This window comes from Postia placenta (assembly GCF_002117355.1).
Source record: "Postia placenta MAD-698-R-SB12 unplaced genomic scaffold POSPLAscaffold_9, whole genome shotgun sequence".
NCBI classification, from domain to species: Eukaryota; Fungi; Basidiomycota; class Agaricomycetes; order Polyporales; family Adustoporiaceae; genus Rhodonia; species Rhodonia placenta.
The window spans coordinates 1,683,281-1,705,292 of NW_020169840.1; the positions used below are offsets into that span (position 1 = coordinate 1,683,281).

At 53.9% G+C, this 22,012-nt stretch overlaps 7 protein-coding genes and 2 non-coding genes across 9 annotated transcripts; 4 read left to right on the plus strand and 5 right to left on the minus strand.

The window, feature by feature from the left end:
• Window positions 1-2,656: 2,656 nt before the first annotated feature.
• Window positions 2,657-4,338, plus strand: POSPLADRAFT_1074876 (hypothetical protein; the record flags this gene model as incomplete). The annotated part of the gene is made up of 2 exons (XM_024482753.1): window positions 2,657-2,785; window positions 2,837-4,338. The coding sequence occupies 2 exons, from the start codon at window positions 2,657-2,659 to the stop codon at window positions 4,256-4,258; spliced, it is 1,551 nt and encodes a 516-aa protein (XP_024338039.1). The 3' UTR covers window positions 4,259-4,338.
• Window positions 4,339-4,466: 128 nt separating this feature from the next.
• On the minus strand, window positions 4,467-6,544 carry POSPLADRAFT_1066498 (glycoside hydrolase family 5 protein; the record flags this gene model as incomplete). Its single annotated transcript, XM_024482082.1, has 4 exons — window positions 4,467-5,572; window positions 5,638-5,785; window positions 6,129-6,322; window positions 6,385-6,544. The coding sequence occupies 4 exons, from the start codon at window positions 6,542-6,544 to the stop codon at window positions 4,746-4,748; spliced, it is 1,329 nt and encodes a 442-aa protein (XP_024338040.1). The 3' UTR covers window positions 4,467-4,745.
• A 335-nt stretch (window positions 6,545-6,879) lies between these two features.
• On the plus strand, window positions 6,880-7,340 carry POSPLADRAFT_1145768 (hypothetical protein; the record flags this gene model as incomplete). Its single annotated transcript, XM_024485838.1, has 2 exons — window positions 6,880-7,081; window positions 7,234-7,340. Coding segments are annotated over 2 exons (309 nt in total), but the record flags the coding sequence as incomplete, so codon positions are not given.
• A 1,652-nt stretch (window positions 7,341-8,992) lies between these two features.
• Window positions 8,993-9,241, minus strand: POSPLADRAFT_1047484 (hypothetical protein; the record flags this gene model as incomplete). Its single annotated transcript, XM_024479300.1, has 1 exon — window positions 8,993-9,241. One exon carries the CDS (start codon window positions 9,239-9,241, stop codon window positions 8,993-8,995), a length of 249 nt encoding a protein of 82 aa, XP_024338042.1.
• A 2,776-nt stretch (window positions 9,242-12,017) lies between these two features.
• Window positions 12,018-13,305, plus strand: POSPLADRAFT_1034711 (hypothetical protein; the record flags this gene model as incomplete). Its single annotated transcript, XM_024477044.1, has 3 exons — window positions 12,018-12,342; window positions 12,408-12,614; window positions 12,668-13,305. The coding sequence occupies 3 exons, from the start codon at window positions 12,018-12,020 to the stop codon at window positions 13,303-13,305; spliced, it is 1,170 nt and encodes a 389-aa protein (XP_024338043.1).
• Window positions 13,306-14,951: 1,646 nt separating this feature from the next.
• Window positions 14,952-15,500, minus strand: POSPLADRAFT_1034712 (hypothetical protein; the record flags this gene model as incomplete). Its single annotated transcript, XM_024477045.1, has 4 exons — window positions 14,952-15,000; window positions 15,055-15,087; window positions 15,148-15,414; window positions 15,484-15,500. 4 exons carry the CDS (start codon window positions 15,498-15,500, stop codon window positions 14,952-14,954), a joined length of 366 nt encoding a protein of 121 aa, XP_024338044.1.
• Window positions 15,501-16,294: 794 nt separating this feature from the next.
• On the minus strand, window positions 16,295-20,709 carry POSPLADRAFT_1047487 (hypothetical protein; the record flags this gene model as incomplete). The annotated part of the gene is made up of 9 exons (XM_024479301.1): window positions 16,295-16,379; window positions 17,105-17,234; window positions 17,368-17,458; window positions 17,491-17,877; window positions 17,930-18,350; window positions 18,404-18,500; window positions 19,096-19,235; window positions 19,802-19,924; window positions 20,330-20,709. 9 exons carry the CDS (start codon window positions 20,707-20,709, stop codon window positions 16,295-16,297), a joined length of 1,854 nt encoding a protein of 617 aa, XP_024338045.1.
• On the plus strand, window positions 19,426-19,528 carry POSPLADRAFT_t94. Its single transcript has one exon. It is a non-coding gene; the product is annotated as a tRNA-Thr (tRNA).
• POSPLADRAFT_t95 lies at window positions 19,774-19,857 on the minus strand. The gene has a single exon. It is a non-coding gene; the product is annotated as a tRNA-Thr (tRNA).
• Window positions 20,710-22,012: the final 1,303 nt, after the last annotated feature.

Genomic DNA, 22,012 nt, shown 5'->3' on the forward strand with positions numbered 1-22,012 from the left:
AGGTCTTGGACGCTCTGCCAATTACGGCAGGAGATTTTCCCCTTTCGACAAGCTTCTGACGTCCATGAGCAGTAGTACCATGGTTCACATAAAGGTGTTGATGTCAAGGTTTGAACAGAAGGCGGTTAGATCTGTCTTGGAAACCTCCTGTATCGTGAGCACAGAGGTGTTCTCTGCCATGCTTCCGGCGATGGCATAGAGATTGTAGGTCTTTTCCCAATATAGTCACCCGGGTCCTACATTGTACTTGAACGCGTAGTGTTATAAACTTCTGATTCATCATACGTCGCGGCCGCCTCTGTGTCAGGATACAAAAGCTCACGTTCTTTTACAATGAGAAGTTTCATTCTCTTCCTCCTCTTTCATCTCTCTCCCAGTGCAGTCACATGTATTGTGTTTCCTAGCACATTCTTCCAGAATGAGAGGAAACCAATGAAAAGCTAGCACAGCTAGTTGATCACTTAAACGGTCCAGGCTGGACACAAGATTAAAATGCTCGTTTTTAGGCGAAATACCAGGTGGTTGGAAACTTGCCACGTGCGAAACCGAAAACCTGCGGACGCGATGTCTCGGCGCTGTACATTCTTGTCCTCATCGCGTTACGGGGCACATAGCACGCTGCTCCCGTACCTCTGGTGAACGACGATCTCCACGAAATAGTCATCTTGACCTCAATCTGTATGATCCCCATCTGCGTGCTCACTGTTGGAACTTGAGATTGTGGCGTGCGCATGCCACCGTTGTTTGTAGTACCTCGCAGACTTTGCGCGAGCCGTCCTGTATGTTCCTTACGCGTTTGACAGAGCTCAGACAAACGCGATATATCTTCGTTCTCGCTTCGGGTCTCGGACGAACTTTAACACTCACTTTCCCGATGAGCTTCACGGCTCGATTCAGATGCTGTGACATGTGACATGTGAGGACTATCCCATCAAGCACATCATCGAACAAGCAGGCGACTTTAATCTCAAGAAGAACGGCTCTCTGTGACTTTATAACCCCATGTAATATTACTACATGAAGTATTAACAATATCATCGATATGATATCATTGCATCATTGCACTGCAAGCAAAAGGACAAGTACTTAACCGTGCTGGGGGCCAGACACGTTTATAATTTTGTCCAATACTGCCCTTCATAGATCACTGCTCCTTAGACCCGGCTGCTACTTCGAGACCAAAACCTGATTGCTGTTCTGACGGGATGAGCATGCAGGAGCAAAATGGCCGGCCGTACTACCGGCGCATTATTCAAAGTGAGTTATGCGCTATTTTCTTAAGCAGGACCATGCCTTTCTCCAAACCTAACACATATTATAACAAAGTTTGGCCGCCACCTGATGATCTCCAGAGCCCAACGGGATCAGCTTGGTGCCCAGTCTTCTCAAGCATACACATGTTTTCGCTTATGATGCCATTCAGAAGTGGGATAATAGGGCTTCGTTCCCCATTCTGCAGACGGCCTTGGAGATCCGACTCCTGAGGTCATTAAGGCAACCCACCGAAGACGATTTGTTGCTCTAGCGGAAATCAGGTGTGGCCCCTCCTCGTTTGGCATTGGGGGCAAATGTCGGGCTTTTTGTCAACCTGCAATCGCTACGAGAGATGGCAGAATATTGTGGGGCAGAAAACGGCAAGTATGCCACCAAATATGGCAAGTAGTCACACCAGGCATCTTTAAAATGAGAGTCTGCGGCGCACGTACAAAGCACGTAGCCATTTCCTAGTCTAGAAGGGGTTTAAGCATCTGATATTGCAAGTTTTGCCAGATTTGGCATACTGATGAGTTTTGTACATAGAGTTTCGCCACGTTTTGCCATTTGTGCCTGGCATTCGGTCGGGATTCGGGAACCTTATCCCCAGCGCTCTCCCTCGGATAAGACAAAAAAGAGTAATCCTGCTATTTGAAAGGAAGATGTAATATTACAACTGAATGATAGATGCCGTTACGGTGCTTGAGAATGATCTCAAATGCTGTACGCAAGCGGCGTTACATTGATGCATCGTTCCTGAGGCCTCCTGAGGGAGTGTTCCCATAATTGCGTCTACTTATAGTTGTGAGTTCAGGTCTTGTCGTGGGACACCTCATCAAGATAAGCATTACAAGAGCCGGTAAGAAAAGGAGGTTTGCTGATCGGACCGCGAGGTCGGCAGCGGCAAGAGCTCGGCCTCAACCACTGATACCCATCCTGCTGCGCACGGGAATAGATTCACGGTAGATAGCCTCGCTCCTCGACGTCCACGGCGGGAGCTCCCTCTCTGTTGGTGCATGGTGAGTACACTACGTGCAACTGGGCGTCACAACAGAGTCCGACTGTAAAGCTTATCTGCTACCAATCGCCTGCGGAAGTCATCAAGAAAACACGCACAAAGGCAGTGAAGGGAAGAAAGCACGCCAGTGGGAGTGTCTCGTGCTACAGCATCCGACTTCCGGCGGGCCCATTCAGATGACTTGAGCCAAGCTCTTGCAATACATGCGGCGTTATTCCTCATACCCCTACTCATCGCACCCCGACTATACCGGTCACCAGCTCACCACCTTACTCGATTCGCCCGTGGACGCCTCGACCCGTAAACATACCTGCGGTCGCCAGCAGTCAGATTTTCCGTCATTCTCGCCCAGGAGACCCGTCTTCACCCCACCAGTGCACCACTATGAGCCTCAGCACACAGCAGCGGACAGATATCAAGCGCATCATCGAGGCATTGGGGCGGCAAGCTATAGAGTTGCAGCAGCAGCGGGGGATGCTCATCCGTCTGATCCAGGCTGATCCCAGCTACGTGGTGAGCGGCGCCATTCGTCACAGATGCGGCGCGCACCTCACACACTCGCAGGACGATGTATTTCGCATCTCCCGCGGTGTGCGCTACCTCATCGAGGCCGATCCCGTGGCAGGCCGCTTCCAGTACACCGAGTCGGTCAACCAACTTATCGTGAAGGTACAACGCATCGAGGCGTCGCTCGCCCGGATCAAGGAGAAGACGACCGAGCTGCACCTGCTCATCCCACCAATCGAGTGCCTCCCCGCCGAGCTGCTCGTGCTGATATTCCAGGCGGGCAGTCTGTCGGAGCCGAAGGGCCTGCACCCATTTCCCATGATTGTCTCCGCCGTGTCACGGCGATGGCGCGCGGTCGCCATGAGCACACCGACGCTCTGGACGAATCTGTATATCACTCCCGTGCGGCCACGCAAATGGATACCCCTAGCCCTGGAGCTCTCCAGAGGCCATCTCCTCGACATCACGGTCGATGCACGCATCGACTTTTCACCAAGCAGTGCGACGGTCAAAACGTGCATGGCACAAATCAAGCCGGAACTGCACCGCTGGCGAAGCTTCGCGCTCATGGCGCACCATCGCCATGTGATGTTGATTGTGGGAGAGGAGCTGGCGGATGTCTCGGCACCAACATTGCAGCGACTGCGGCTGTCGCTTGCGGGCACCGACGGCACCGGGAACCTTGAAGTATACATCCCCCGCCTCTTCTCGGAAGGCGCGCAGGCCCTCACGTCGGTGCGCTTCGACAGCGTCGCAGTCCCATGGCGGCGAGAGCCTCTCGTCGGGCTGTCCACGCTCGACCTCCGCTGGCTATGGTTCCGCCTCTCATGGTCCTCCTTCGAAGGCATCCTCGCAGCCTCGCCCAATCTCACGCGCTTAATTCTGCGCGGTAAACACGTTGACGTGCGGCCCCACGAGGAGTATAGCCCCATCCACCTGCCACGCCTCCGCTCCCTCGAAGTCTCGGGCGACAATTTCTGCTTGTTGTGCTCGCTGCTGATCGCGCCCGCGCTCGAGACGCTCACGCTTGCGAACGTGGACGAGGGCGAATTCCGCGAGTTCATGGCATGGCTGCCCTACTCCGGCGGGCGCTACACGACCCTCAAGTGTCTCATGCTGCTCAATGTCGCGACATGTCCACTGTCGTGGGACTTTGTGGCTGCGTTCTCGACGATCACGCAGCTCATCGTGATCAACTCTGGCGCGAACCAGTTCCTCGAGATCCTCCGCCCGAAGTGGCTGCAGAGTGCTACGGGGGTAATGCACGGTGCGCTCGTGTGGCCGCGCCTCAGAGATGTGACAATGCTCGATCAGACGAACTACGACGATTTGTATGGCATGGTGGCCGAGCGCACTGCGCACGGCTCGCCACTGCGGCGCTTGATTGTCCATACGGAATTTGTCCATAGGAATATGCTTACGCCCCTCCTTCAATACGTCAAGGTCGACAGTGTCACCTACCTCGACAGAGATCTGTAGGTCAGATCTCTGTTTAGCTCACGCGCCACTAGGCAAATGTACGTCTAGCTTTAGTGCCTATTTATTCATTTCTTACCGTGCGGTCGTCTGCCTAAGGTAAATGCATGAACAGCTTGGTGACCTAGCTGGCTCAACAGTATATGCCTTCGAAGTCGGCGCTTGCAGCTGCCACTCCCTGCAAGAAACCATGTTCTATCCCACAGTCAATCAATCGCCTCAACCCTGCAAACCAGTGTACGATACCCACCGAATTCCCATCGATTATCACTGCCTTTGTCCCGGGCGTGGTCGAGTGCCCTTCGTTTCGCCCATGGACCCTTGAACCCTAATTCTGATACTGGAGCAGATAGTGTTGAGGGACGTTCGCAAAAAAAGTCCCAAGCATCGTCCCATCCTAGCACGAAGCCGTCGCCGAAGCGCCAGTGTTCATAATGGCCAGGATGTTGCGACCAGTAAGAAGTATGACCACCTAGGTTAACAAGTAATTTCATTCCGTCAGCCTCCGCGGCTCGAGGGGTTTGGGAATCATACCAAGGGCTGCGTTCCGTGCTTGGTCTCGCCTGATAGTCCTCTCGGGGTCATCCGTGAACGGTCGTCTCGGCGACAATCCGACTCGACCCGGGAACACTCCAGCCTCAACAGCATCCCTGAAGGACCACCCCTTGTCGCCCTTCTGTTCCTTCTTGTACGTCCAGAAAAACCAGCCCGCACACCAACGGTCAAAGAGACGCAATTGTGCTTCTATATATTGCCGTCTTGCTTGATCCTCGTTCCCAATGCCTTGCAATGAACCAGGGTTGAGCCCGCCTGACCACTCACCGACAATGATTGCGCAGCCGGAGCCTTCTAGCTTTTGCGCCACTCGTGCGAACATCTGCGGCGTCCACTCGTTGGGGTCACTCAGCACTCGAGTGTGCTCAATGACCGATGTGGAGATGTCCTGCTGTGTGAAGCAGCGATAGAGATGGTGGTCTATGACGGCGAACTCCCTAGCAGCACCGCTCAAGAAATCAGCGTATTGGTCTGTCATCCAGACATCACCGATGTACAGAGGAATTGTCGGATCGACAGCACGGAGTGCACGGAAAGCGTCAAGATACCACGTCTGCAGGGTTTCGTGGTGGTGTGGTTCGTTAAGGAGCTCAATTCCAACAAGGTTGGGTAGCGGGGGGTTGTGTGAGCGGGCGAACGCTGTTAGGTGCCAAAGCAATGCGGACAGGACATGGATCGTGTGTGACATGTTGTAGGGGTTTGTGAAGAAGGTCGGGCTGGAGGACGTGCCCGAGTGCGGGTCGGCATTTTGTTTGCCAGGGGCTGCATGGAGGTCTGCTGGGCTCGTCAATGACTGTCCGAGGTGACGAGTGTACTGCACCACGTACCAATGAGCACGCCTAAGCCGTATCGATGGGCCGTAGCGATCGCCTTTGTAATTCTATCCCATGCGCCTGCGAAAACATGCGCGTATTCTGCAAAGTCTGTTCCTGGAAGTACCGATGGGTCCGCGCCGCAAATATGATAGTAGCCAATCTAGACAGCACAAGACGGGTTTAGTACTGTGCGTGAGTGCGAAGTGAATAGTTATTTCCGGAGAGCGGCGGTGATGCGCTCGGTCGCAGGGCGTGCGGCCTGTGCGTGTCATTCAATACTTTCGGTTATGCGACCCTGGCTGTACACCAGGCGGCCAACACGAGCCACGGATCGCACGCCGAGGAGCGCTTCCGCGAACCATCGGCGGAAGCAAACTTGACACATGCCGTCGTGGATTCTCAAGATCCGCGACCACACGCCATATCTCGCGGGCCACCAAGAGCCGGACGCCTTCCGTAATTTGGCTGCCCGTCCGTGTGTCGAGTACGTAGCACACACTCACGGGAAGGCGAACGGTGTTGATGCCTCTTTGTGCGATCCATGCCCAGTCGTCCTCGGTGATCCAGGTATCCCAGTGCTGTTCAAGCACGGCTTGCGCATTTGCGCCTCGCGCTACGTCGAGATCGCTTTGACCAGGTGCAGCAGCCAAGCGAAAGGGACTATCGGCGATCCAGCGCTCTAGTACGAACCAAGAACCTGCACGATCAATTGATCACGGTCACAGGATAGAAATGGTACGGAAGCAAGGACATGCGGACCGAGATTGATACCGCGTTGTTTGCGGTACCTGTAGAAGTCCAGTTCTGTTGGAAAGGCCATGTCCTGGGATAAGGAAGGAGCAGATGTCTGGGGCTGTGCCGCCTGAAGTTGTGGTTGCGGGTGCATCTGCTGTTTGAGAAATTTGGACAACTTGTGCATGTTGGCTGGAGGAGAGCTTGGTTGCTGACGACAGCCTCGTTCTCCACGCGGTGACGTACTGGCCAATATTGCCATGCGACAATTGTCACCTGACGGATCGATCGTTTGCTAGTCCGATCGTTCCAGAGCAACTCGCTGAGTTTGGTGGAACTAGGAACCATGATGTAGTGTCAGCGGGGATGATCATCATTTGAGTTCCTCACGCCCACCACGATGTCATAATACCCTGAACCGTCCAGAACGTTGTGCGGGTGCTTCGTTCTCATTGTAACGCCTTTAAGTCGTGAGTTGACTGGTATGCATGGATAAGCGACATTGCACGCCGTATTCGCCTGGTCGAGCTCGCAGATTCAGGCCCGACAGGATGCCAGATGAAGCACATGTTCGGCACAGCGGGAATCTCGTTCTTCGCTCCATCGAGCGCAAACCTTTTTATAAGCACGGGCGAGAGCGTGCCTTCGATAGCACCTGCAACAAAGCTACCGATGACCGGCAGGAATTATACGAGTGAGGCCCAGGTCGCACGCCGCGAGCATAGTGCAAAATGGCTAGATCAAACTGGCGCAGACACGATGGTCTCTTCGCGGCGGACGTTACGTGAGTGTATCCGCTGCGGGTATCGTGAATGTGACGACATTCTAGGCATTCGAACGGTACGGACGGTGATCTGGTGAGTCGTGCTTAAACAGAACGCGCAGACGGTAAGCATGCGGGGACGCTAAAGAAGAAATGGCTGACATACCATAAAATATGGAAGCATGTAGTCAAGTCGACGAGAATGGGGCCCCCGCGGTAGATCCTCTGTACCTGTCCTACCCCTTGTCTGCAATATGATTCATCCCGCGCCATGATATCAGATTCTCTTGGAAGCATCGACTCAGGTGACCAACGCACCCAGTCGCGACCCGCCCTGGCCACGGCCTAAAGACCAAAAGGCTCGCCGGGGTCTATATGCCGGTACCGAGCACGAACAAGAATAAACATCTCCATTCTCGAATTTTGTATCTGTCTTCCCCCACTAGTCTCACAACGAAAACCACAACCACAATATCACCGCAAGCCTTTTGTTCATGGCATACTCGATTCTTAGTGTCACGTGTACCCAGCCACCGTCCCGAAGACCTCCCCTCGAACAGGCATGTTTCAGCGCCCAGGGAGGTACAGGTACAACTGTCACGAGGGATACACGTACATGTGGGATTATACAAGAGGATCCATGAAAAGCAATACGCACTTATGGTGTGTCTGCGCTAGTGTCCTCTGGAGCGGGCAGCGTGGGCGAACGATAAAGGCTCACTCCAGATGGTGGTACGCCGTTGCGGAAGATACTACTGCATCCACAATGTAACTACCGTTCGACATAATTATCGACATGATACGATGTCGTGCTCGGCTAGATATCAAGGGTGAAAGCTGATTGTTATATCGACTATCACTTTAATTCGGGAATCATACCTTGAATTGTCGGTTGTATCGAGCCCTTGATACCATCACCAAAGGCTATGTACTCTAAGGGGATAATGTAATGTGAATGACCCTTCTCCTGTGTTATGGAAAGAAACTGCATGCCTATTCACTGATTCGGATACGAAACCTGTTGTCTCCACAGGTCACAAGGAGCACAATTGACAGGTTCTCGTCTCATATGAATGAGAGCACAGCAAACTCATCAATATACATCGAGAGTAGTCACTGTATGATTCAGGAGTAGTATCTGAGGTGGAACATATTTGTCTGCGAATGACCGAACTTGAAGCACATGAAATTGGCTTCACGCTATTCGCAGACGCCCAAGTTGCAAGCGTGAGAAACGATTGACCCTTGCGGTAACCATCGTTACCCGCCGGCAACGGACTTAAACACGGGATTTAATTCTTTGCTTGCCCCAACGAGGCCTAGCTCTTATTTTCTGTCCTTCACCGTCTTGCCATTCGTTTTGGTTACTCGTAGCTTGCTGTGCTGATTGCCAGTGAGCGTGAACGAGGAATAGGCGTCTAGGGCGTCCAATGAGTTGTTAGCATGAAGACAGCACAGGGAGGCGTTGTCGCAGGTAAGTCTTAGCTCCTTCTCAAGCATCCGTGATACTGGCAGAGTGTACTGATTTCCCTGGCTATGGGCTCAGGGTGTCTTGCTAATTCGTCACGGATGGCGCAATCTGACCGCTACTTCGCCGAGTAGCCTCCATGCTGCCTGGGAATTAGACTTCAGAAGGCCTAACCAACTCACACGTCAAAACAGATATGAACTTGAAGTCTTGCCCGGACGCCGTTTGCCGGCTCTACGTGCTCATCAGGGCTATGGGACTCCTTATCTTCAGGCCCTGCCTCGAGTGGTCTGCGCGTCTGTCGTTTTACAAATCTTACGGTGCCTCAGGGTACGCATTTTCCATGGCTATCAGCTTCGGGATTCTCTTCTCTGCGCTCGTGTTGCATCGTGCTTAGCTTCTCGTCAGTCTTCATCCCGATATCGCGGACAATGTGCTCTGCGTGGCTGCACAGCTTTGAACGTCGCGTTCCATAACGGCTCAAGGCGCTCATTGTCTGCCTCGCTATCGGACGGGGTGACAGTATCCCCTTCCTTGACCAGTATCTTCCCCTGGCGGTCTCGACCTGCATCATGCCGTAGGGCCAGTTGATGGGTCAATGCACATGGCGGTATAACTGCTTCTTCCGTCCTACTCGTATCATTCTCTTCCATGATCTGCCGGGACGCTGGCCTAGATTTCGCAGTTTACCGGGCACTCAGCGTCATTCTGTTGACATGCGTTGGTGGTTTGAGGGGGGGCCTCCGCGCACGTCGCAGCGCAAGTATCGCCATTCGCGTAGACGATATGCTATCGTGTAGTGGCTACAGATGCTGACCACGCCGTGTGATGCTGATTGTTAGCGTGGATCACAACGGTGTATCCTGTACAGTGAATCTACATTCCTGCAGTCTTTTGTTGTTGATTTCTGAAAGGTCGGCAGAATGCCTGGCTTCTTTTCCTACGGTCTCACGCTCCCTGCGGCTGGGGTGTTGTGCGAAGTAACACAGGTGCTATCTTCAGAAAGATACTAGGTGCTTCTAGGTCGCGATATCGCTCATGCATTTGGACTGATAGTCACGGCCGGGGGGGAATGGGGAATGGGGAGTGGTGGTAAACATCTCGCAGCGGCCAATAGCATACTAATTCGTCGAACCCCCAGGTTTGAGGCAAGCTCACCATTGATTATGCTAGCTCACCACACCTCGTCGCGCATAAAGCTCAAAAATTACTCACAGCATCCTGAGTGCACGAACGTTAGGCTATTCTATACGCGAGGCCTCGACTTGCTTCGCCTCCATGTATGCAAGACGCGTGACATGCTCGCAATAAGTCATGGCCAGGTTAAAGGGAGTAGCAATGCGGTCGATCATGCAAACATATATCTGCTTTACGCTAATTTACTTGTGACAAGACGATTTACTGGCAAAAATCCATATTCCATCGTGCATCGGCGTCGGGCAGTGACACTACAAATGTTCCTTGTCTTGATGTCTTCGAAACGTGCCTCGTGTCACCGGTGTGTTTTTCCTTTCGGATATTCTCCAAGCCTCGAACTCCCTGCCCGGCTCTGCACTTCCGCATGGATCTGATAGCCGATATAGAAGCTCTACCTCTGGATGGCCTCTGGAGCCTCGCGATTGCAAGGCATCTGCAGCTCTCACGACGGACTTTACTCTCCCTGAAAGTCGTGGATATCTGCTGGTACCTGCTGCTGGATATGTTATCCGACCTCCCAAATTACACGGTGTCTGGACCGTGGGCTGTTCTCTGTGCGCATCTATCGCTTTCCCTTAGTCTCCGACCGCTTCCCAGTACGTTCGGCAACAGGATCTGCGTCCTCAAGATGGCATTCAACGCCCCCTCCCCGGCGGTTCCCAGACGTCAAGCGCTACTGATTGTGCTGCGCCATCACAGCAAGTACCAAGGATGATATGTCTAGTCTCCGTCATGGCATACAGCTATGGCGCTCTCTGGCTTCTGGTCTGGTCTGCGGGCATGCTTCTGAAGCCACGGCGTCCATAGTATGATCTGGTAGTGCCGCGTTCGGTCACAGTTCTCCGTCGCGATCTGCCCGGGGGTCTGGCCTCGAGTACTTGCTGCTTCCCGCTCGGTCAGCGAAATGATGGAATGCCTGGGCTTTGCACCGTCATCACTTGGGATGGTGGAACACCAACTGCAACCATCGGAGCGTTCTTTTTCGAAATGATGCAAGCGGACTGGCGAACCTCCATATAGTCATTATGTACCTGCGCCCCTCCTCGGGCTTTTGCAGCGCGATGAGCATACGCTGCCTGGTTCCTGACCTGTGCGCCGCCCCTGGGACAGCAACTGCTGGCGGCGCTCTAGCTCGCTCGCTGTGGCACGCGGTGTCGTAAATGTGTCTTCTCGCCGGTCCCACAACGACACACGAGATCGAGCAATCTGCATCTCATTTGTGATGCCCGATTCTAGGGTGCTGATCGTCAGTCTGGACCCCTGTGATTCAATCCGACCGAAGCCATCATCACTCATTCCGCCGGGTGGAACTTCCGGCCACTTCGCATGTCATCGGTTCTCCCACGTATTGCCTCTCGCTGTTGCCAGCTGTCGCCCTCACACCGCTAGCGTCTGCTGTGCACCGGATATCCACAGCGCGAACGCTCCCCTTTCCCAACAGACGCACGAGTGAACTGCGCTCCTTATCGTTTTTCAGAAAGACGCGACAGTGAGCAAATTGATTCGTGCCAAACGCATGATGCTGTAGCTTCGAAACCTGGGCCTTTCGTGCTGCCATGACCCACAGGCGTTTCAGCGTCGGTAAGCTGTATACGGTACAGTGCGCTTGTTGCGCCGCCCTAAATTGGCAGACACGCTTTGCACACGAGGCAGCCTCAGTTTTTTTGGATATCAAAGTACACGGTGTAATGCCAGGACCTGGGCGTCCAACTCCGCCAATCACGTTCCGTGCACCTTTTCTTTACATCAATTTTAACCAAAAATGCTCAGGTGGCCTGCGTTGTCGTACCCTCATTGGTTTGGTCTTGCTCGCTTAAAGACATCATAATGCCTGACTCTCACGGACTTTACGGAGCAGGGCCAAGGCCTTTGGAGTTGCGACGGCAGTGCTGCTTTTCCCGGATCGGGACCCTACTGATGACCTAGACCTTCCCCGCATCTGCCTTCGTTATTCTGGGGGGTTTTCTCATTCGCGGCAGACCGAGGCTAGACCCTGGCGGGTGGCGACGTCGTGTTGTTTCCGAAAGCAGCAGCAGTGCTTCGTACATCGCCCTTATAAGTACTCGCAGCCTACTATCTCTGTCCCCCAGTACAGTCGTTGAGACGCAAGACCGCCGTCCCGTCCGGTTTGCAAGAAGCCTGTAGCCCGCCCTCCGCTATTGCTTGCATACATTCCTCTGACCTTTCTTCAGCCTCCTGCATTGTCCGACAGAACGTTTAGCCCTGCCCATCATGACCATCATGCCCTCGTACCTTCGTAATCTCTTCGGTGGCTCTAATGCGTCATCGCCTGCAGGGACGTCGAAGTCTCATAGCCGCTCACGCTCAGCGGGCCCTGCACCCGCAAACATCTATGCTCCGCGTGGAAGCATGGACTCTGGTGCGAATGTGCCTCGCAATTACAGCTACACCTCTCAAGCGACAAACCCCTCGCCCCTCCGCTATCCTACCGACACGAGAACGCTGCATGGCTATGGCAGACGAGCGGCTGCCACTCCGTACGCAGAGCCACGCGCACATGTCATCCGCAGGGCGAGCTACAAAGCACGCGAACCCGGTATGCCTCTGCCTCGGCTCACGTATCATCACATCCGTCACTCATGCTCGTAATATCATTTGTAGCGAACTATGCAATGCACACGCCCTCGGCAAAGTACACGACGCCTCCGAGCTCACGCTCGAACTCGAGTTCCTCGCTGTATGGGATGGGTGTACCGCGAACCCCTAGCTCCGACGCAGGACACTATAGCTCCTCTTCGGACAGGCGGCCCCCCTTCCGACACAATCAAAGCTGGCAACCTGGCAGCAGTGCCGGAAGCACATCTTCCTGTGAGTATCTCACGATGCGCGATGTTTTACATCCTCTGATATCCTGGATACAGATGGATCAGTCCGTGGGCACTCTCCCGTTCCGTCAGGTTCGCACTCGCGGCCAAGGACACCCTGCCTTCACATGCATCCGCTTCTCGCGCACACCCGCCTCCACCACGCCCCGCTGAACTACGATGTCGTCTTTACACCCTCAGCGCGCACTGTGCTCGATCGCGCGACACATTCCCCCATTCCCGCGCACACCCTTTCTCAGCCCGCCACCGAGCCGCCGATGCCGGCTGGCGCACGACTGGTCCTGCGTTCGCACAAGTTCCCATGGCCCGTCGTCGTTACCTCCCCTAGCGCAGTGAGCGCATCGCCTGGCCCTCGGTTCACCGTCGGCCCGCCGACGCACGCGCGGTCCGCGTCCGGGGGCTCGATCTCGAACCTAGACGTCCTGTACGCGGTGCACACGACGCTCATGACGCAGATCACGCCCGAGGAGTGGGAGGCCCTCGGGCGCGGCAGTCGCGCGCAGCAGAAGGTAACGCGGGCATACGAGCGGCGGTGCACGCGTATGGGCGGCGGCTGGGAGGGTGGCGTACGCCGGGTCGACTGGCTCGGAGAGAAGACGCGACTTGTTGGCGTCGAGGTCGACAAGAGCGGCGGCGGCGGCGGTAGTGGGAAGCTTGTCTTTTCCAGGGCATGAAGCCATCCAGACGCGCAGGCCTGGTGGCTGACTCTCTTCTTGGGTTTGACGTTTTTCGTCGTGGTGATCTAGTGGTGATTCTCTTTTCCGGTCTGTGGCCGGCCTAAAACACTTGCAGGTGCTTGCCTATGTGCTCGACCGCTTGTCCGCTCTCTTGCTCTCGCTCTCGATATCGCTCCTTATCAGGTTTTGGTTTGATGTTTTTGTTTTTCTCACGACTGCTACGCTTATGACTGCTTGACGAACGATATGTTTATGACGACTGTATACTAGGTATTCATGCTGCATAAGGGACGTTGTACTATACACTCATAACGCCTACGTGCCTTCTTTGTGTCCTTAGCCTATGTACTTTTAGTCTCCATATAACGTGTGCGTAACTACTACTCGCGACGCATTGCTCCTTTATATGATGACATGTTCAACCGTGTATCCTCGTACAAGCTCAAGCACAAAACGCGCAGTGTAATCTCTAAGGGAGCCCTGTCGACTTCCTTGCAGTGCATGCAGAGTACAAGGGAAAGTCAACACGTATGATAACATTTTGAAGCGAAGCTCAGAGACGGGCGGGCGTTGAACAAGGTCATGCGGGCATCGGTGCTGTAGCTGCGGGAGCAGTGCCCCAAGATACGCGTGCGAGATGCATGAACGAACGAACGATCGGCAAGACGACATGGCCCCACATCTCCATGCACGAGGACCCATGTCAATCCAGAACCCAGATCATGGAAGGGGAACCCCAGAACGAGAAGCGAGATCGAGCGCAGGCGGAGAAGATCCAGCGGAGGTGCAGCTGACTTCGAGATCCGGGCGATGTGTGCGCAGGTGACACCATGCTTGCAGTGCTTGTGGTCTCGGAATTGAGGGGTGGATGCTGTCACCCCTGCGGTGTGTACAAGGGGATCCACGCGTCTGGCGCGAGACCGTGAAATAATTCAAGTTCTTTTTGCGGTCCCGCAAGGAAGATTGACACATCTCCGGGGGAGCCTGGCTACTCAATATGTAGGGATGTCACTGAGGAGAAGAATATGGTTCAGCCTTGGTCTGCTAGACGTCACGAGAAGGCCCGTGATGCTTGCTCGTGTATTCGTGTGCTGCAATGCCTGGATGTATCGATGCAGAGTCGACAACGTACCTATCATCACTTCATGTGAGCAGTTTATGCGTCGCAGGGGACAGAGACTCAGCTGGTCTTGTAGGCAACCCATAGATTATGACGCGAGTCTTATGTACTATTAGGCCTTATTGCTGTTTACACGAGAGGTGGGCGGCGGCCCCGCCCGCTTGCCGGGCGCGTCAAATACAAATTCTCACCAAACAGCCGCCCACTGAGAACACAAGAATTTCGACAGTGACATCTTGATTTTTCCACTAGACTCGTCTCGCCGGTCTGCAGGCCATGGGACCAGAATCCCAATGTTGAAATATCATCACCTCCGGTACCCCTTCTAAAGTAGAATCGTTCCTGCTCAGCGCTCATGCGCGATCGACAGGTGGCTCCCTATTTGTGCAATGACACTCATGGGAGTATAAATCGGACCATTAATACAAAGCGACAACACAAACAGGTTCTATTAAGACTTGGTAGCAGACGGTGCACGCGCTACTCCCCGAATAGCGTCCACCCAGCTACTATGCTGATGTACTCAATCTATAGAGAACGTGCCGCTCTGGTCGTATACGTCCGCATAGTTCCTGCATATGCACCTCGAGTCAGGAGGTGCTTTAAGTTGAGGAGAATGCACGTACGTGAGGTTCACCGCTTGCAATGTGTAGTTGGACCTATACCATGAGACTCGTAAGCACCTGTCCAACCACAGTGTCGAGCTTGGATTATCTTACGAGACGGGAACATTCGGCACTATGAACCAGAATATTTCATAGTAGGTGAGGACATTTGTGGCGAGCGTATATCGGGTCGCTCCCGTTGAATTATGATTGACAAGGAGCAGGTCGAACATCCCGGAGTTATAAGGCCCCACATCCGATGCCCACGTCTCGTTGACGTTCGTGCCTCGCTGCCATACGGTCGGCGTGGTCAGGTTGATCGTCATCCCGGAGGCAGAAGCAAGAGGGGCAGCCAACATGGCGGCGGCAAGCACGAAGGCACTACATGCCGCAGATACAATACAGGAAGTCAGTCTCACATGATTTCTAGAATCAAGGCGGAGAGCGTACCCATGTCCAGAAGCCATGATAGTCACTCGACGATACTGTCTGACTTGACAGTGCGTCTAGTGCCCCGGCTTATATGCTCTTCGCTTACTACAACTTCCATGACGGCGGCATCGTCCGCCGTGAGAAGAAGGCACTGCAAGGGAACTTGTGAAGGTTCGTTGTCGTGAAACACTCTCGCTGCACTGCTTTCATGCGGGCAGCTGTCGGTTGACGTAGCAGCTCGGCTCACTGATGGTGCTGATGGCATGACAGGTCGAGGTGCGTACGTGCAGCTTCAGCTTGCATGTCTCCGAAGGAGTATGCCGCAAATCCAAGCGAGTACGCATGATAGGACCGTGTTGTGGCAGTAGGTAAGCAGCATTCATGAAGGCATAGCAGTGGTAAGACGGCACTGATATCAAAACCGGGCTTGACGTCGCTACGAGGTCGGTACGTATTACGCAGTTCGTGTGCGCAGTTTGTCCTCTGGTAGCAGTCTGACAAACACAACTCGGTTCTCTGCAGAATGATCCAGATATTTACCAGATCTTGTCATTCAAGTGTCATCAAATCGGCAACCGTCAGAACCCCTTCTCATGCCACCAGAACGCACCACTGTGGTCGTGGACCTGTCTTCGATCACTGACATACACCGGTCAGACAGGTTCTGAGCAACTTAATATTTACACTTACGTGAGTTCACGGTGTATAGCCTGTAAGTACCAGCACGCCCATGGAGTGTGCGAAGAGTTTATTACGGAGGAAAGGCATCTGGCATGGTGAAACACACATGCTCCTCTGAGGTGCTGATGTTAGTCACGCTTTGTACTCGTTACGCCATGACAAGGATTAGTGTGAAAGACGTCGGGTCTCCCACCGCGTATGCCCAGCTTTCGTAGATGACCGTGCTGGGGTAACTTGCAGCCGGGGTGGATCAAGTGATAGCAGAGACGAAGGAACCGGCGGCGACGGCGGCGAGCACGAGGTCACTACACATGTGGTGTGGGAAATATTAGTCGTGCCACTACGTCTCGTCGTAATACGCGCACTTGCGGATGGAAGGCATTGCGATCTACTGGGGCTTTTGACGTCTGCTGGCTTTGCAGTTTCTTCTGTGCCCCTCATATTCTGTTCATACAATACAGCCGTACGACCGAGTTGTCCACGGTGGAAGCAAGTCTAGTGTTACCGCTCCTTGTGCGACCGCGGGTCATTGATTATAGATAGTATGTCTTGATACATCCCATAGCCAAGGCGGCAATCTGAGTACATGCTGCATCTGACCACCCTTCATGTACTATGGATGTAGGACATTTGGCCGTTGAACGTTGAAGAGAATCATGCGAGCTGCATCGCGTTAGTGTGTACGATGCATGACTGTTAGCCTCAAAAATCATCAGCTTCCGGGTTCTGAATACATTCAGCACGACAAATCCCGTGAAAGTCTGTCGCGACGTCTCGCATGCAAATGCTCCGATCATTAGGCCCTTGCCACGCTTTGAGAGTGTCTTATCGAAGACAGTATTCTTCTGACCCTGCCTTGACAAGTCCACTGCACGTGTAGCTCGAATCATGATAGTAGCAATCCGTGTTCTGTCTTCATATGGGCTTGACGTGCGATCAATTCGACAAGATGGCGTACCTGGGATGATCAAGAGAGAGTAAATAGGCTGTGTCCATGCCCGTCCAACGGTACAAAGGAAGGGTAGCAGCCCTGAGTATACGGCATGCTTCATCGGTTGCTGGTTTGACATGACGCATGCCAGTACGACCTATGTTGGAATTAAGCGACGGTCATATTACTTCAGAGTACGGTGGTAGATCAGAGTTCTCTGTCGGGAATGCTACGCTCATTCTGTTTTCATCCTCCTCAGGGGGCAGCCCAGAACCGAGTGCAACAGGTACAATCATATCCAACCCACCAGCCAGCCATCCGTAATGGACACGGAGGAATAGGCGATACTGATAAGAGGTACGTCCGGAGATCATTGTGATGCTTCGACATGCACATCAACATGAGAGGCATACCTCGTTTGCGATGGTCGCACATCTGAATGTCGGCGGACATCTCAATTGGAAGGCCGTCTTGAACGTGACCGTCTGCCTCCACTTTCCTCCTCCACTGCCAGAGCCTGTCGCCACCCACTCCCTCGGTAATGTCTCGACATCGACATTCCCTCTCGAATAATGCATCCCTCCAAGTGACGCAGGCGATCGTTCGTGTGAGCGATGCAGGCGGTGGGCCCGGATATCGACCTTATTTCGAAGCTCGAAGCGCACTTGATGAGGGCTCGAAGGTGGAACGGGCCACACCTTGCTGTCACCGGGAGTGCAAGTCTTGCTCAGTGTCGTGATGGTGACCGAGAATGGTATATCTGTATGTAGGGGGAAAGTGGTCATCGACGGATAGCAAAACTATGAGAGGAATTGTAAGTGAGAAAACGATCATTCCAAGACCGTCATTTACCTCCATCTCGATATTGGCATACTCTCCCCAGAACCCCTTGCGAATCCGATCAACCGTACGTCTCTTCGTCCATTCACCCTGCCACCCGCTTCTCAATGCGTCTGCGATCATGGAACCATTGGGATCTGCTGGTACAACCTCAAGCTCATATGTTGATCTCCTATTCGGCTGGAATATACCGGCGCGAGATCCAACGGCGGAGACTGTGTATCGAACGGAGCCAGTGACTCCTCGATGTTCATACGAAAATGACGGTGGCATGTCGTGAGGAAGTTCGAACTGGAACGGTGTGGTCAACGTGTGCGAGCCGGCAGGCGGGTATGCTGAGCCTCGCGTCCACAGTGAGCGGCTTCGTCGGACAATATCTAACTCCTCTCTTGTAGTCGAGCTGCCGCCGTTTCCATTACTCCGTCGAATAGACCTGCGCACGTCCTATCAGAAGAATATGTGAGTCCAATGAGTTTGAGGACGCACGTTCGTACATGCCCTCTCAACTTCACATGGACCTCATGGATTTGCTGATCCAGGATTGCGGGAAAGCGAATTTCGACCACACCCTGTACTCTCCCGCCTGCAACGTGCGTCCGTCGAGGTATTATCAGGGCTATTGCGATTCCGTTGCGCATCCTGAATGATAGTGAGATTCAACTGATGGTGTGACGACGTACGAGCGCCAGTGTCTTAGAACCCTTTTATATGCTTGGGCGTTCATAATGATATTTCGCAGTCAGGCGACATGCGTGCTGTGGTGCCGTGATGGTGGTTGATGCAGCACGACCCGCTTGGGTGACAGTTTTGCCATACTCCAGGATATAGCCAATACTTGCACATAGCCTGATGTCAGCATAAGAGGGACGTACTATTGAGGAAGGTGTTCGCAGCAAGGCAAGTCGGATCAATGGATGAATAGCTTGGTTGTTAAGGACAGCCTTGGGGCGATGCGGGCAGCTGGGGAGTCAAACTGAACAACGACTGCGAGATGTCAAACACAAACACTGCTACCAATGAATACATACATACGGCGTCTTGCGTCACACTAAACGACTTCATGTATAGAGGCAGCGTTGTATTGGCATACAAAAGTCTACTTCAGAGGGGGCCGCGGTTGACGGAATTCCAACGTTGGAAGTCCACGACGCCTCTGGTATCAGAACGTGCGAACAGACGAGACGGGTCTAGCGCAGTAGAAATCAAGACCGTACGCTCAGCGGTTGGCGAGATGTTCGTGTTCTCAGAGGGAGGTCGTTCAAGGAGAGCTTGTGTTCGACCGGGGCGAGATCCTACGCGAAAACGGCGGTAGGGAGTACTGCAGATGCAGATATGCTGAGCTCATGAGGTGTTAAAGGATATGTTTGCTACGGCAGTGGACCAACAAAGCATGCGTGTATGTTCTGGAACCCAATCTCAACTGACCACGCCAATTTTGTATGCCGAGGTCCGTAATGTGGTCCCCGGTGCGATACCATATTACAAATGGCGCAAGATGTTCTCGAAATTCCCGTTTAGCTCAGTTGGTAGAGCGCGTCACTAGTATGTAGTTGTCGATGGTGAGATGGTCATGCCATGACGAGGTCAGTCGTTCAAATCGGCTAATGGGAAGGTTGTTTTTCTAAGCTTTGTTTTGCTGTGGACTACTTACAGCTAACATTCGAGCATAAGAGGCCAACTATTTGACATTTCGACTGCACTGGAATGTAAGAAGAGTGGTCGTAAAGTGATCAAACATGCATAGTACTGCGTAACTGACCTTCGCGAGGCGGGTTAAACAATTCAAAAACCTAACACGAATTGTATCTACTCCAATGCTTGAAACGACCAACAAAAAGGACCACCACGGCGCTGCCTTCCCACTAGCCGACTCGAACGACTGACCTCGTCATGTCAACTAGCGTACTAGTGACGCGCTCTACCAACTGAGCTAAGCGGGACTCGCAGGTTGAAATGGCAAGGCGATTCTGAGTGGCACTGAACACACGGGTCGATGCAATCCAAGGGCTACAGAAAAGCGAGACTGGTACAATGGGTGCCTACAATGTGTCCGTCCATGCATACAGTGATAATGATGTGGTACAAATAATGTGGGCTACATCGTCCTTCCGTCCTAACCAAAAGCGTCCGGCGCTGATAATGCTGGGTAACCTGGGGCCTACAGTGGTATGTCGATGGAAATGTGATGTTGGATGCGTGCGTGGGCCGTGGTCCATTCAGCAATTGTGTGATAATCGCCCCACGAAAATAAAACTTTTGAGAGTCGATCTGTGTACCATGCTGATACGCGAGACGGCGATTCTGGCTTAGTTGAGCTTGACGTCGCAATATAGGACACCGCCGGCGAACTTCGAGACCTCTAGGCCAGCGAACAATGTCCTCGGACCCAACAGCTTGACGCGTGTGACATACGGGGCCTGCCCTGGCGCTGGCACGGCGGATGACTGCGATGCGCGCTGCTGCGTGTCGATCGGAAATCGCTGAAGCTCTGGACCACGTGCCTGAGCAGACATTCCTTGAGCCAGTTGGCTCAGGACGTTGCCAACGGTAAGGGTAGTGCCGTGCTGGCTATATATATCGATAAGGAAAATGCCTATCACATCGAGTCGCATCCTCGATACCGGAGGCTGCGTAGCCTGTTCCGCCAAGGTTTTCATGTCTAGCGGGATCCTATCCTGCGGCAGCCTGATATCAAACTGCGTGGAAAGCGGGCCCGCAGCTTGAAGCACATGGTGCATCATAACGCCCCGCTGGGGACTATGGGGAGGAGTCATAATCCCGTCTATGGTCATGGAGGGACGGCGGTCAATATACGGCACGAGGGCAGTATGTACAAAAACAGGCATACAAGAGGCAGGGTGGTTGGGGGTCCTCTGTGTGCCACCCGCCGGCATGCCCTGAGAAGGGACTGTGCGCCGGCCGGGGAGACTCAACATCGGGGTGGGCGGGGTGGGCGGCAAGTCCACCGGGATCATGTAGGGAGCGTTCGGAGTGGGGGGCTCCGAGCGGGGTGTGCCAGGGTGCATGATGTATATTGGGTTATATTAGAGAATGTGCGGAGGCAGCAGAGGGGAGGGGCTCCGGGAGGGAGGGACGAGCGACGGCGGGGGGCGGGGAGCGGACTGGAGGCGGGGGCGGACGGGCTCCGTTGCAGGACCGCCCCCCAGGCAGGGCGCAGCTTTATAGGGCGCATGGTGCGCGCCCTCGCTGCAAAACAAAGCCAGAAGCGGACTGTTTGTCGGTGAAGAGATGGGCGGGGCTGGCCCGCCGTGTGCGGCGCGACGTAACAGCGTGGGAGGACAGCCGCCTTATCGCGAGCCGCCCAAGGCCACCCGCCTTGCCGAGCGCCCGGCAGGCGCAATATTGCCCTTCCTGGATCCCCGATCGTCCGTATAAGGTAAGAGGCGCTGTCCGACTGCTGCGGTGTCGGTGGTCTGATACCTCGAGGCCGGGCGCATGATCATTGTCTGCCACTCGTTTCTTGTTTGTCGCCACTCGAGAACACGCCCCGTCTTCTGGGCAGTGCGCGCGCAGAACACGCCGCCAGCCCGCCGTGTCGGGCGGACAATGGGCGGGCGCGCCGGCCGGCGGTGTCCCGTGTGCAGCAGGCGGGTGTTTGCACGCCATCGTATAGTGCGATGCTTTGTACACCCGCGTAACGGTTTGCATGCCCGACGCGTCTTCTCACCACCGGCCTGCAGTCCGCCTGTAGGAGCATCTCACATGCCGGATTGACAGAACCTTCTCGACTTCGCCGGCTCGTGAATGCATTGCTAACAGCTTGTGCTACGGATTCAAACAGAAATTGACAGCCGTAGAGCGTATCTGATCGCGATCCCGTGTACAGCGGATGGTATTAGCGTCGTATAGTAGTAGCGGTACATGAGGCCCTTTGAGATCGAGAAGCAGACAGTAACTTTGTAGGCAGGAATAGGAGTGGAGTCCGAGAACATGTAGAAACTGGCTATTCAGTAACGATGCTTCACGTACGTGTCCTGTTATGAATGAGACCTAGATTCATCTGCAAGATATTGTGAGGTGATCACCCCAGTAACCACAGGCGTCCATTCTTGTTGCCACGCAGGCGACATAGAG